The sequence below is a fragment of the Triticum urartu genome, chromosome 2, assembly GCF_003073215.2.
Source record: "Triticum urartu cultivar G1812 chromosome 2, Tu2.1, whole genome shotgun sequence".
Lineage (NCBI taxonomy): Eukaryota > Viridiplantae > Streptophyta > Magnoliopsida > Poales > Poaceae > Triticum > Triticum urartu.
This window is the reverse complement of record NC_053023.1, coordinates 461,143,396-461,158,325: the sequence shown is the minus strand read 5'-3', so window position 1 is coordinate 461,158,325 and position 14,930 is coordinate 461,143,396. Positions and strand designations below refer to the sequence as shown.

Sequence of the window (14,930 nt, the reverse complement as noted above, 5' to 3'; positions counted from 1 at the left end):
TTTTTATGTGGCAGACAATCCGTGGCCAATTGCCTGCTGCAGATTAAATGAAGAATAGGAATGGTCCTGATTCCGAATTTTGTGTGCTTTGTAGCCTTGCTGAGAATACTAAACACATTCTCTTTCGTTGCCCTTTGGCTAAGCTTTTCTGGAGCTGCCTTATGGAATGGATAGGGATGACTTGGACCCCAAATAGCTTTGATGAGATTAGAACCCTGGTGTCCCCGCTTGTGGGCCAGATTATGAGGCTTTTTTTGTTCGGATTCTCAGCTATGTGCTAGACTCTATGGACTACCAAGAATACGTTTAGTATTAAACTTGTGTTCCCTAACAAGGTTGTTGACTGTATTTTCAAAGTGTTTATTCTCATACAGCAATGGAAATCTTTGACTAAAACAACGACAAGGCGGCTGTGGAGGTTTTGATCTCTTGCGTGCGGGCTATGGCGAACTCTTTGTTGGGGCTCTTGTCGTCAACTTGGTTTCTGTCTGGCCTGCGTGTCTTATCTTGTCGGTGGCAGTTCTTTTTTTAACATAGTACAGACGCAAGCGCTTATATACACGTGCATACCCTATCTCTATGTACATCTGCACCGGGATTGATGTATTTGTTTGGAACCTTGTCTGTGATTCTTTGTGGCTTTATTAATTTAAAATCAGGCCTTGGCCTTTCCTCTAAAAAAGTAGATGGAAAAACATACACACAAATTTACAATCAACAACGGAGTCGTAGGATTCATGTGTTCGCCACGGACAATGCTTCGGTGCCTTACGGTACCTACCTTTGTATCTATGACATGTGGGCCCATACGTCAGTGACCCAAAGGCAGGTGCCTTTAACGCACCGAAGCTGCGTCCGTTCGCCACATACTACCTCTGTAATTTAATATAATAATACTTTTTTTTACACTATGACAATGTCAAAAAAACGTTTTATATTAAGTTACGAAGGGAGTATTTCCATAACGAAATTCCTCTAGACGACACAACTGAAAACAGTCATACAACGTGAAAGTCTTGGAAAGTACCCGATCTTTCAAAAGGTACCAGAGTTGAAAATGAGTTATCTGTAACCAAAAACACATAACTGAAAATCCATGATTACTTTGTGCTCTGCACGTTTCCCGGCAAGTCAAAACCATTCTCAACCCTCAAGTGCATCCAATACGGAACTAAAGTTCCTCGAATCCTTCTTCATCAGCGTCCTCCTCTGTTCTTTCAAAATGCGTCCAGAAGCTTTCCATCTGTCGACACATGCAAACAAGGAAAATGGGGTCAGCTTGAAGTATACTGTCTTTTTAGCCTCTCAACGACACAATCATTCGTAAAATTGTTCTCTTTTGGTTCAATCTGTCTATTCAAGTCCCATCCACTATTTGGTTTATCTAACTGGGTCTATTTGGTTGCACCATTAACAATATGGTGCTGCCGATATATGTTATAGTGGATTATCAACTCAAATAAGACTAAGAGATGCAATTAACTACTAATAAACTTTATACTTTGCTTTCAAGATTCTACGAGAATGATATATCAGAAATCTCCCAAGGGCGTTAATATGATCAATTTAGTCAATCGCCTTATTATATTTAATTTAACTGAACTCACACTGTCTTACATTAATGACCATCACACCATGTAGTAACAGATATCTTAGTTGGAAGTGTCTAGTCCTATACATTTTTAGGACTTTGTTGATGAAAATCGGATGGCCGCTGGGGGCTCAATTACCAAAACAGTTGAAGGGCTTAAGATGCAATTTGGCAGAGAAATGTTCAAGTGTAGCAATAGATGCAACTAACATTGAACAACACATATCAAATCCTTTGGCTGTCCAATCACTCAAGAGAATGGAATCAGGAGGTTAGGAACAAGATCCAGATGTGAGAAAAAGAGATGGACAGGTTCCTCATGTAAAAATGATGTCATTATAAACTATTCCAGCTCATACCAATTCCCAAAATTATCAAAGGCAAAATTGAAGTTTAGTGTCTTCCATTGGCTTACCTGTGCATCTGAAAACCGCAGCTGTTCTGCAACAAAAAGAACTCTACCACATTGTTCCCTTTGAGGAGCTAGATCTAAGCCGAAATCCTTTGCAACATTTTCATAGAGAACAAAGCTAACCCGGAAACCCTGGGTAAAGAAAAGGTTTTCTAGCCTGTCTTGTTCGGAGACCTGCATAGCGTAGGACAATGACACTGTTATAGATAAAGAAATTTACAAGTATATTGATGTTATTTTGTACTGTGGTAAATAATTGATCAACCATGTCTGCTGCTGCCGTCCAGTCTGGAAAATGTGGCACCTCTCCTATGAAGATACCCCCCTTCATTGCTAAATTGCTTATAACGAGCAGAAGGCTTTTGAAGGTTGAAGAAGAGGGCAAAGGTAAACCCTGCAATGCCATGGAAGTTTTGTTACACAAAATGCAGTTTCTAGAGCTTTTCCTATTGAATAGAAGACCAGAAAATTTGATATTTCTATAGAATTTCCCAATGCAGATTAAATTTCTCGACAGGGAAGTCAACTTCAAAAGGTATATTTTGCTCACTTCTGGCATATTTTGATTGGGTCATGGTCGAACAGGGATTTCTTGGAAGCATGGTAATGCGTCTGACAGTTACGGTTTACTCAGGCTCAACCCGCAGCTAGTCCAACCACCACTTCTTCAGTTGGATGCTAACCCTGAATTCAGGGGTCATACCTCACTGTAAGAGAACCCCATAGGGAGGTAAGTGGGCCCTAGAGTGCCAGCCACATCAAAACAGGGATAAGAGTCCCTAAACTCTTTACAAATAGGAAGTCTGGATCTGTTAAGAGATATTTCAGGTTTGTTATTTTCCACACACATACTTATCTTGTTTGTGTTCCCCATCCTTGCATGTAAGCTAGCTATTAAATGACTGGCCCTATTTGATTATCAAACAAGCAAAGTGTTATCCCATGTACCCCTTTCCCCTTTCAAGTCCTGCCCTTGCAGTGCCACTGCACCATCTTTGACTACGTGTCATGTCACAAGGGCCCAGGACCATCTCCGCCTAAACATTCCCACCATGTTACAAACCCAACCCGACCCATCAGTACTGGATTATACAGGATTGGTTCAGGCGTGTCTGTTCCTACTACTAAGAAATTGCCCATGTGCATGGAACTGCGAGCGTATTGTAGGCCAAGCATTAATATGCATTGTGTATGATGGCTAAATTGGTAGACACCGGATTTGATAAAACTTTTCAGAACTTAACAGGGCAACTAACCAGATTTTGTAACACTAGAGCCAGACTCCCAGACCCAAAACCTTTATCAGGCATGAAATTTCTGAGTTAAAAAAAAACGTCTGAAACTGGCAAAAATAATCCAGACTTTTGCCTTTTACCCATTTTCTGCAGATTCGGAGTTCAGGATATATGCCAGAAGCAATTTGGTATTGAAGTTGATCTAAGAGGATGATGCGGAGCATCCTATGATCATCCCCATGTACACTACGTCTACTCTCCAAGCCCCAAGAGGACATAAGACGAGACCTCAAGTATACGCCATTGGACACAAGGTTAACTCGCTCCTCTCCGAATCGTCACTTTCCACAAGTGAGACATGGCTACTACCTCAAACATATGTGCTATGCATGACAAAGAACCAAGAGGAAGGCCATGAAACAGCTAGGAGCATTGGACAAGACGGCGATGACACCAAGTGCGAGGAACAAGAGGAAGAGCTGCCAGGAAGCTACAGCTCTCGGACGTCCGACGATCTCCGGACGTCCAACGCCTGGAGACTCCACCAGCCAGATCGACTCAAGCCGAGGCAACCTACAACGCCCGGACAACCGCCAGACACCGGACGTCCGACACTCATCAGCGCCCGGACGACCGACGCTGACCGGAAATCCGGCGCCACCTCAACCGAGCCGAAACGTCGGAAGTCCGGCCTCCTCCGGACGACCGGACGCCCGCGAGAGACCAGACGACCGACACCCGTCGGACGTCCGACGCCTGTCTGCGCACAGTGTATCGGGCCGAGGCCCATGTATCCCTCACTTACCCCTTCGTGGCCCTAGACTATATATACTCCTCCACCTCCTCCTAGTTAGGGTTAGCAAAGGATTAGCTCATTTGAGAGATAGAGCTTTGCTCACCCACTTGGTTACTTCTCCATTGGAGTTCACGACCTCTTCGGAGAAGATCCCCCAAGCGGATTCAAGATCCCTCACGGGAAGACCCCCTCAAGGCCTCCTCACGGAGATGAACTAGTTACCTCTTGTATCATCCTTTGTTGATCGTGGATCATGTATCTCTTTGTGTTCATGGATCTAGCACATGTGTGATCGTTTCTCGTTGATTTGAGTGATTCCTCTCGTTTCCCCTCGTGATTTCCCTCGTGTTTCCCCTCGTGTTCATCGTGTTCTTCGTGTTCTTCGTAGGATCCCCTCCATTTCGTGAAAGATCGGCCCTAGGGTTTCCACCCTACATCAGAGGAGGTATTTGAGAGGTGCACAAAATGGGGTAATCTCGTGTATCCAATGGTCAGTTTTTGCTGGTTCTGCTTTGTTGGTTATTCCCAAGACTTTTAATCTTCAAGTTCAACCTCACAGTATTACTAATACTCCACATATACAGTTGAGGTTAAACAACAGAGAAACTAACCCAATTGCAGAATCTACTGTGGTACCCTGCACCCACCAGGAAATCTGGGGACGAGCCCTTTTCCACTGGGCACTGTTTCCTATACTCTGGCACACACATGGGATGGGATGGTAACGGAAGCATGTAGTAAGTGGTAACTTTGCAATTTTTTTCTTGTGAGAAAATATGCTGGTTATTGTGAATGCAAAAGAAGAGCAAGTTTGTCGCACGCTGGATTTTGCGGTTTGCAATTGGTGCATAATCCAAGATCAAGACACAGCAATTGGTTTGGACCTTTTAAGCTGATGTTATCTACTGAACAATTAAGTCCACACTAATTCTAACACTCTAATTGTGCCAGTGCCACATCCATAAAAAATGCACCACTGAAAAGCTCATACAGAAGCATCCTTGAACTGATAAAATTAACTATCAAGGGCGATGGATTTTTTTATGTTGAATTGCTAGCAGAGATTTGTTTGCACGAAATGGTAAGGTTATTACCTGCAGTACCCACAAGCTTGGCCTATTTCCATTGAAGCCATTTTTGCACAGGCCCTCTTGTAAATCAGGAGACTCTAAAGGAGTATGAAAGAGAACACAGCTCCGCGGTGTTTTTGCTCCTGCTCCTGTCATACCCCAATAAGTAGATAAAATTATATGTGCTTGTGAAAATCCTTTGTCAAGTTCTCAGCATATAAATTTTGAATATGCAAATGATAGATAGCATGTATTATTTTTGTCTTCCACAGTTATGAATATAGCGGTAGAGAAGAAGAAACAGATCTTCAATATGCTGTAATAAAAATACAGCTTTGGTGAGTCTATATTTCTATTTAACTTCGCATAGGACATATCTTATTGCTTTAGATTTGCGAACAATTAGCACTCGGGAGACAAATGAAATATTAAACGCTCATCCAAGATAATAATACATCACAAACAAGCACCAGTTCCTCAAAATGGGACAGAATAAGAATCTGTGTAGCATAATACTAATCACACCTCGGAGTTGCTGGGCTGCTGTACTGAAGATTCTTCCAGGTGATACATCATACACGATAGACATCCTTGGCCAGCTAAGCCTATATGGGCGAGTGTCCATTCCATCTGTCAACAAAACAATCTGTACGGAATAAGCCCTGGTAACAGGCGGAGCAGAAAATATTTGGCATAAAACTGGTTAATTTCAGTACCTGTCTAAAATTGTCTGACCTACTTATCAAGTGTTGCAATTTGTCATCAAGGTATCTAGTAGTTAGCCTATAATGCTCTGCAGATGGCATTAAATGAGAGACGAGAGATTCCGAAGCTTGATGTGCCACATCAAGTGAAAGTAGCACAGCAGCATATGGATCAATAAAAAGGGGATCTGCAACCACAAAAATTATTATAAAACATTGGAATCAGCAAACAGTCATATTATTAGTCACATTTATACCTCCAAAAAGAAATGTGGAGTAATACTCTACAGTCTACAAAGATCATTATCCAAGCTTTGCAAAACATGATTCAACCCTTGTATTTGCCCTACAACTTGCCTCCTAGGAGGATTGTTACAAACCCCCTCTTTTCAATACAATGAAACGCAAATCGTCTGCGTTTTCTCGAAAAAAAACTGTATCAAGCTTTACATTGTATGCGACTGAGACATAGTTGCTGTATTAGCTACTTCGGAAATCAAATGAGCATGCTAGATGCAACTAGAACGGGAAAACTTAAAGTAATCATGTGAGGGCACAAAATGAAACATCACACCATGTCATCACAAACAGAAACAAGATATTATACACATTTACGACTTCTTTTTTACCCATAAAGCACACACTATGGGTTGTTATTTGTTAAAGGCTTGTCTAGTGCAGCAAACATCAATTTATGGTGCTGAAATAACAAACAAAATGAGATTGTGCTTTGACAAATAAACTCAACACAGGCAGGTATCAATATATTGCCCTAAAATGAACTTATCCCGTGACCAAGAGAAGGTGAGACATTGACGGCTAAATGGTCTGTGTTTTTTAGCTGAGGACATTATAGCTTGACAATGACACAGAAAAGAATATTAACCTTTTTGGGTAATGGTTATTCAGCATGAAAGGTGATGCCAAACATTTCTGAGGATCACAATTTGTGCTGCCAAAAAATACCTAGCTGTTCTTAGTTCTAATTTAGCATATCGAAAGTGAGATGGTACATTGTATGTAGAGATCCACACAAAGTTACATTAGGTGCTGAAACACATTTCTTGGAGGACGCCAATTGTGTTGTCAATTGAGAAAGAAGGGGGTACTACGAACAGTTTTCAGAGTTCACGGGGTAAACTGAACCAAAACAAAGTTTGAGGTTGTAACGTGAACTCTAGGACAAGTTCAGGGGGTAAAGTGGACTTCTTGGCAAAAGAAATGCCAGCAGATTCACCATACACCCCTTCCCTCCCTAATAACCGCCAATATGGAGGCTAGGGGTGGTAAAGAATAAGAAAACTCGCTATTCACTCAGTTTATTTTCCATAATAAAGTAATCTAGGAGAGATGGCCAAGCGGTTCAAGGAGTAGCACTGGAACTGCTATGTAGCCTTTTGTTTACCGAGGGTTTCAATTCCTCTCTTTCCGTTTTTCTTAATTCATCAACATTAAGTATCAATGTATCAAATCAGATAACGATTTATTCCAGCAATAATATCTTATTTTTATTTAATAGAAATTAGAAATTCTCTATAGCAAATTACTGTGGTAAATCTCTATACCCGCCTGAATCTTCAAAAATTAAGGAGTGCACTCCAAGAACTGGGTTGCAGCCTCCATATTTGGAGGTTGGGGGTGCTGTTTTAGAACCGACACGGCGGGAGTGAACTTTCAGGTAAATTCTTCCTCTGCCTGCCAATCACACTGCTGCCCGTAGCACCGGGAAACACGCCCAGCAATAGCCACCACCGCGTGTCCAGCCCGCCCGCAGCCGTTGCCGCCTATTTTTCCCGCCGCCCACACCAATTTCCTGCATCGCGCCTCCAGCAGCAATAAAACACCTGCTGCCGAGGCCTCTACAGCCAGCCCTCCCCTCCCCCCATCAGCTCCGACCTCGGCTTTTCAGCGCCCCAGCCTCATGGCTAGGGAAGCCTGGGCCGCCCGCCACCTCGACTGTGCCGCTTGCCCCACCCTAGTCTTTGACGAGCAAGCATGCTTCGACAAAAATTTCCCCCATACATGATACATATGAACTTAACTAGTTTGCAATGTTGTTTAATTTTTTGATGCTGATCTGGCCAAAGTTTTGTTAAAAATCTTTGCCAAACCAAAGTAGAAATTTGGAGTACATGGGAAAAAGGAAAATGGAAAAATTAGGACTGCGGTTTGGAGAACCTGACTTAGTCCTTGACTTGCCTAAAAGGACAACAAGTTGCAATTCTAAGCAAATCCAATCAGATCATAGGAGCAAAACGCATCCACTCAATTCGTCCAACACGTTGTGCGCAACGCAGTAGTGCCAACATCAGCACAATCGTTGACCCAGACAAGCCGGAACATCCGATGCATATGGCTAACCTGGGCGGCGTGATTCTTCGTCCCTGAGGCGAGTGGCGCGGAGAGCGGCGAGGAGGAGCGGGGCGCGCTGCTCTGGTTCCGGGAGCGGGCCTCCGCGGCCGGGGACGTCGGCGCCGGTGGCGAAGAGCCCCGGTTGCAAGAGCCTACTCTTCGTTTGGCAGTTCCAGGAGGGGAAGGCGGTGGGCGGTGGCCGAGGAAGACGCGGATGTGGCCGGAGCAGCGGCGCGGCGAGCGGCGGCAGCACGGGCATGGTGGTGCGGACGTCACATGCTGGCCTTCCGTCAATCGGGTGACCTGCTATATCCAACCCCACAGTTGCTCCGTAATTCGTGCTGTCCGGGCCAACTTCAAAGCTGACCCTTAGAGTATCTTCAACAGCCGCGCCAAACTAGTGCCGCACCGCAAAATTACTCGTTTTAGTGCGCGCGCAACTGGTATAGTTGCTCCAGCGGGCGCGTAAAAACAGCGCGCGCAGCATATGCGGTTCAGCACGCAGCCCGAAACTCAATCGCGCGTCGCTTATTTGCTGCGCCCGCTCCCGCGCGCTGAACTCTCGCGCGCTCGCTCGCAACTCCCACCCCCCATCCAACTGCGCCGCCGCCGCCGACCGCGCCACCCGGCGACCGTTCCGGCGCTTCCCCGGCTTATCCCCGCCCCGCGGCGGCTTCTCCGGCCCCCCTCTAGTCCCGCCGCCCCTCGCGCGCGTCCGTCCTCCGACGAACAGCGCCCGCGCGCTCGCTGGTGCTCGGCGCCCGCAAGGTGTTCGACAAAACGCCTAGAAGGTATGTATTGCTCAAAAGCCATGAATTCCGTGCATGTTGATTGTAGTTTTTATATCATAGTATTGAGCATTGTAGATGAGTTCGTCGTATGATTCTTCCGAAAAAGAATTTGATATGAAAGAGGAGGAGATCTTGCAATGATCATAGCTATGCATATCAATAAAAAACCGAAGCACGGTGGTTCGGTTATGGGTCGGCAGAAAATTTGGAGGGATAGGATCGATGCCCACAACAGATTAATCAGGCATTATTTTGCGGAGAATCCCACATACCCCGAGTCGTATTTTCGTCGCCGGTTTAGGATGAGCACCAAGTTGTTCAGGCGCATTGGAGAGAAACTAGCGAGGCATGACCGCTTTTTTCAGCAAAGGAGGAATGTCGTCGGAGAGCTAGGGCATAGCACCTTTCAGAAGGTGACAGCCGCTTTGCGTATGCTGGCATACGGTATACCGGCTGATCTTGTTGATGATCACTTGGCTATGGGTGAGAGCCAAGCCATCATGTGTGTCAAGCGCTTCGCAATCGAAATTGTGCAAGTGTTTGGCGAGGAGTATTTGAGATCTCCCAATGCTGAAGACGTCGCAAGGGTATTGGCAATGAACAAAGCTCGCGGCTTTCCTGGCATGCTTGGATCAATAGATTGCATGCATTGGAGTTGGAAGAATTGTCCAAAGGCATGGCATGGGCAATTCCACGGCCAAAAAAAGGGTTTCACTATAATCCTTGAAGCTGTGACCGATCAAGAGACTTGGATTTGGCATGCATTCTTTGGAATGCTTGGATCTTTGAATGACATCAATGTTGTCAACCGGTCAACACTGATGAATAAGATTGCAAATGGTGAGTTGTCACCGGTGCAGTTTGTAGCAAATGGTCGTACATACAACTATGGTTATTATCTAGCGGATGGCATCTATCCAAAGTGGCAAACCTTTGTCAAGCCGTTGAAAAAGCCAGAAGGTAAGAAAAATCTTGATTTCCACAATGCTCAGGCGGCGGCTAGAAAAGATGTGGAGAGAGCTTTTGGGATTTTGTAAGCCCAATTTGCTATTGTGAGAGGACCGGCTAGATTTTGGGATCAGAAAATGCTTTGGTACATCATGCACGCTTGTGTGATCATGCATAACATGATCATCGAGAATGAGCATGGTCAAGATATAGACTACTCTCAGTATGAGCTTTTGGGACATCCCGTGCGAGTGCGACGGAGGGCTGAAAGAGTGGCACGTTTTGTTGCCTCCTATCATGCCATTTGACGTCCCGCAGCGCATAATGATCTTCAGAAGGATCTCATTGAGGAGTGGTGGGCATGAAATGGACGACAAAGAGCATCATGATTTGTGCGTTTGATATTGTATTGTTGAACTATTTGTTGTGTTTATTGCACTATTTGTTGTATTGAACGATAAACTGTTTGTTTGAGTTGTAATAATGAAATTGAACTATTTATTTTGATTTTTTTGTTTGTGTTTCATCTTTTATAGAATGCATATGTTGTTTGTGCGAGAGTTGCGCACTGCATTTTTGCGCGCTGCTGGAGCGGTGCGCGCGCTGCTTTTTAGCGCGGCTGCTGGAGCCAGCGCTGTGCGCCGTGCCAAACCAGGCAATGGGCGCGCGGCAAAGCAGTTTTTTGCGCGCGGCGCGTGTCGTGGTTCTAAGTCTGACAGTAGTGTAGGGGGGTAAGTATGGAGAGGCAAGATCTTAGCTATGGAGAAGTCGTAAGCACGCAAGGTTTACGAGTTCAGGCCCTTCTCGGAGGAAGTAATAGCCCTACGTCTCGGAGCCCGGAGGCGGTTGACTGGATTATGCGTGTATGAATTACAGGGGTGCGAACCCTTGTCTCGAAGGAGGGGGTGGCTTATATAGAGTGCGCCAGGACCCCAGCCAGCCCACGTTACAAAGGGTTCAATGTACATTAAGGCAGGGCGTTACTGGTAACGCTAGTAATAAAGTGCTATGATGACCATAAAAGCTACTTAATAACCGATCGTTAGCATGCTGAGTGTCTTTAGGTCTCCTGACTGTCGAGTGGCTTGGTCTTGGTCGAGTGGTTGCTTCTTGGTCGAGTATCTTCGAGTCTGTCGAGTGGAACACCTCCAAGTCGATTGAAAGATGATTTCTTCTGGAGATGTCCTTGTGTAGGTCAGTTTGGACAGGTCCATGCCCCTACCCTAGGTACATAGCTTCATCATTAGCCCCCGAATGGATCGAGGTTTGAGTGGGAAAGGGATTGAGCACTTCTCCGACTCATTTTTCATGCCGTGAGCATTTCTTGTTTCGGATCAATGAACCCGAGCGATGGCAGCGACTTCCTTTCCAGTCGCCTTGATCCATTCTTAGGTTTTTGTCGAGTGAGTTTCTTTACTTGAAAGGCTCCGAGTGACGGTGCGGAGGAGATCTTTGGTCTGACAAGTTGTTCCACTGCCCGCAGATTTCGTGGGATCCGAATTTTGGGAAGCGCGCGGGACGGGGGAGGCCGCAGTAATCGGATGGGATAGAGCAGAGCTGCCTCGATCTCCGCGCCACCTTTTTCGCCACGTATCGCGCGCGCGATTGTTACGGGATTTGATAGAACCGCCCGGGCCTACCAGTCAGCCACTCGGAAGCGGCCTCATATAAGGCGTTGGACCGGGGTCTCCCGAACAATGCGTCCCCATTATCTCTTCTCCTCTTCACGCTCCTCCGCTGCGCTCGCTCTCGCCCTCGCGCCACCGTTCCGTACGCGTCTCACCGGCGACGATGGGGAAGGAGAAGACGACGGCTCTGGAGCGGGCAAAGAAGGCGACGGCGAGGTCGAAGGGGAAGGCGACCAGTCGGGGCGGATCGCCTGCCGAAGGGCTGGATCTAGGGTGACTGGATCCACTCGAAGCTCACCCAAGAAGACCTCGATGACCTGGCCGAAGGAGGGCTGATCCCCTATGACTCGGCGCGGCTTCCGGGGAAGGAATCCGAGCCGCAACCCCGGGAGGGTGAGCGCATTCTTCTTGCCACCCACATCGACCGTGGATTTTCCTTGCCTCCTCACCCTTTCTTTCGAGGATTTCTGAACTTCTTTGGGGCACAACTCCACCATTTTACTCCCAACACAATCGTTTATCTCGCCGCTTTCATTTCTTTGTGTGAGAATTTCCTGGGTTGCCGGCCTCATTGGGGTCTTTTCAAGCATATTTTGACTTGTCGCTCCCAGACAGTGAAAAAGGCTAATCCGAGTGATGAGAGGACTCAAGTGGTCCAGATGTGTGGGGGTCTTGGTATCCAGATGAGAGGGAAAAGCTCCTTTCCGGCCATGATTCTTCCCGACTCAGTTCGCGGATGGCAGTCGACCTGGTTTTACTGTAAAGACCAGTCGACGCCAGGGCAGTCGACTGGCCTCCCTCCCTTTACCATGGACCGAGTGAGGAAACCATCCCCTTTGAAGGTGCTCCCGGAGGAGAAAGCGCAGGTGAGGGTGCTGGTCGAGCGAGTGGTCCAGCTTATCCGTGACGGGGTCACCGGTATGGATCTCTTGGAGGTCTTCCTTCAGCGGCGCATCCAGCCTCTTCAAGCCCGAGACCATCCGATGTGGATGTATTCGGGTCTTGAAGACTCCACTCGGATTCACCCAGAGGAGGTCGATGACGACATACTGGAGAAGTGGCTGTCGGGCATTACCGGAAACAAGGATAACCCCAGGGGAGCCAGGAGAGTTCCCCCATTCGACTAGTCTCATGCACCAGAGAAGGTCCGATTCTGAGTTTTTGCTTGTAGTCTGAATTCACTCGCGCAGCTGCCTATACTGCATCGACTGACTTTGTTCTCCCTATTTTCTTTCAGGCCATTATTGAAATGTATTCAATGCCCAATGGAGAGCAAGAGCAAGCTCTGGAAGGCGAGGCGAGCGGCGGCGACAGTGGCGAGTGGACTTCCGACGGTGAAGGGGATGGAGGAAGCGACGACTCAAGCGATGGAGAACAAGTCGAGTCGCCCCCTCGCAGGGAGAGGCGATCCAAGCTTGACCAAGAACGACCGAGCACCCGTGAAAAGGCAACTGCTCAGGCTGGTCAGTCTTTGAAGCGTCCTCGGATCTCTTCACCAACCCCGACCGAGAAGGCGCCAAAGCACCCCAAAGTTGCAAAGCCGAAGACTCGGAAGGCGTTGCCGAAGATTAAGATTGATATCACCGTCGCTTCCGCGTGAGTGTCTCTCTTTGTATTCACTCGACGCTCCGTGCTGTTTGTTTTTCTTGTTTTAACTAGATGAACTTTGGAACTGTCAGCGCTGCCACTTCCGGGACCTCAGCTTACAGGGACGATGATGAGGTGATGGAGGATGCGGTCACTTATAATCTGGGTATGATTTCTGCCATACTGCCTTTGTTCGGTCGATTCAACTGCAATGTGCATCATTGGGTGATGTGATTTTGGCAATTGAACTTTGCATAGCTCCCAACATTATTGACCTCCCCGATGATGATGAAGAGCCCAAGAGGTCTTTGACGAGGAAGAATAGGCAAGCTCCTGCAAGCGAGGCGCTACAGTCGACGCCGAGGGCGGAACCAGTCGTTCAGGACACCGGCGACGCCAATCGGGGTTCTGTTACCTTCGCCGTGCCACTGTCGAGTGCCTTGCCTTCTTCGTCGACTGCTTAGGCCCCTGTCAACCCACCTTCAGTTTTTGCGACCCACCATGTCCCAGAGACGAAGTGAATGCTGCCAGGGAAGCTATACGCCAGGCGGGCGTCATGATGGAGAATATGAAGATGGTGCGGGACGCCAGTCAGGCTGCCTACGACACCAGCTCGGCTCTCCAAAGCAACGTTCAGGTTAGTTGGTCGCCGCTTGTTCTGTTAGGATATGATATCTGAAGACTCTTTCCGAAAATCTTTGCGTTAGTACACCCACTGGGTGTGTTGATTGAACTTTGAATTAGTGGGGGCATGCTGAGTGCACCCACTGGGTGTAGTCCCCGTGACTACGGTGGACTGCGGGCAGTCGACTGTAGTCTTTGTATTTTGTCAAGTGTAAACTGAACTGATAGTTTGTCTCTTCCACTCGGTCTGGTCGAGTGGGGTCAGAACCGGTGGGGGCACGCCAAGTGCACCCACTGGGTGTAGTCCCCGAGACCGCGGTCGACTGCTGGCAGTCGACTGTGGTCTGAGTTCTTTCTCTTTTTTTACTCTCTGCACTCGACTCCGACGGGCCGGTCGAGTGGGATTAGAACCGATGGGGGCACGCAAAGTGCACCCACTGGGTGTAGTCCCCGAGGCTATGGTGGACTGCGGGCAGTCGACTGTAGCCTTAGTACTTATTGACTTTGTTGTTTTTCGCTGTAAAAATAACTTCTCCCCTTTGATTTCAAAAATCTTGTGATCTTGGAGCTCGCTTTGTTGACTTGGAGAAACAACAGATCCAACTGAACCTTGACTTGGAGCTAGCCAAGACAGAGCTACAAAGGGTCAAGGACGACGCCACTGGTAAAACGAATTTGTCGACTGGTCTGTCTTAGGCTTGAGTACCCTTCTGCTCTTTCTGAATCAGGCATCATTTCTTTGTAGAAAAACTGAGAGAAGCTCTGGCGAAGAAGGATCAGAATTTGGATGCTGCTCGAAAGGAGGCTGACGACAGAACCGCTCTAGCTGAACAGAAACTGGCTTCGGTCGGCCAGTTGGAAGAAGAGAATACCAGGCTGAAATCTGCTCTAAATGACGCCAACAAGGAGTGCTCGCGCTGGAAGAAGGAGAATCTCATCCTGGGCGAGAAGATGGAAAGCATTGCTCGCAGGAGGGACGATCTGGAGAGCTATCTGAGGAGCCTTGCCAAGAAGTTGTTCATCAAGCTTGAAGGTGCACATTTTGTTCCGACTGATTTTTTTATGTCGACTCAGTGTATGAAAATTGACTTATCCTTGGATCGTGAATGCAGAGTTTTGCTAGAACTTCGAGGAGGAGACTGGGCGGATTGAGCCAGGTTTGGACCCAATCAATTCTCCCGTAAAAGATGAA

At 47.1% G+C, this 14,930-nt stretch overlaps 1 protein-coding gene across 2 annotated transcripts; it reads right to left on the bottom strand.

Moving 5' to 3' along the window:
- Positions 1-956: 956 nt before the first annotated feature.
- Positions 957-8,507, bottom strand: LOC125537886 (O-methyltransferase 1, chloroplastic-like). 2 transcript variants are annotated; one of them, XM_048701212.1, is made up of 7 exons: positions 8,170-8,506; positions 5,821-5,996; positions 5,630-5,750; positions 5,129-5,253; positions 2,269-2,397; positions 2,007-2,177; positions 957-1,243 (listed from the first exon to the last, which is right to left on the bottom strand). In XM_048701212.1, exons 1-7 carry the CDS (start codon positions 8,417-8,419, stop codon positions 1,172-1,174), a joined length of 1,044 nt encoding a protein of 347 aa, XP_048557169.1. In that variant the 5' UTR covers positions 8,420-8,506; the 3' UTR covers positions 957-1,171. The 2 variants fall into 2 exon arrangements, with proteins under 2 accessions (XP_048557169.1, XP_048557170.1); XM_048701213.1 differs by lacking the exon at positions 5,129-5,253 and having other exon boundaries at positions 5,630-5,734; positions 8,170-8,507.
- Positions 8,508-14,930: the final 6,423 nt, after the last annotated feature.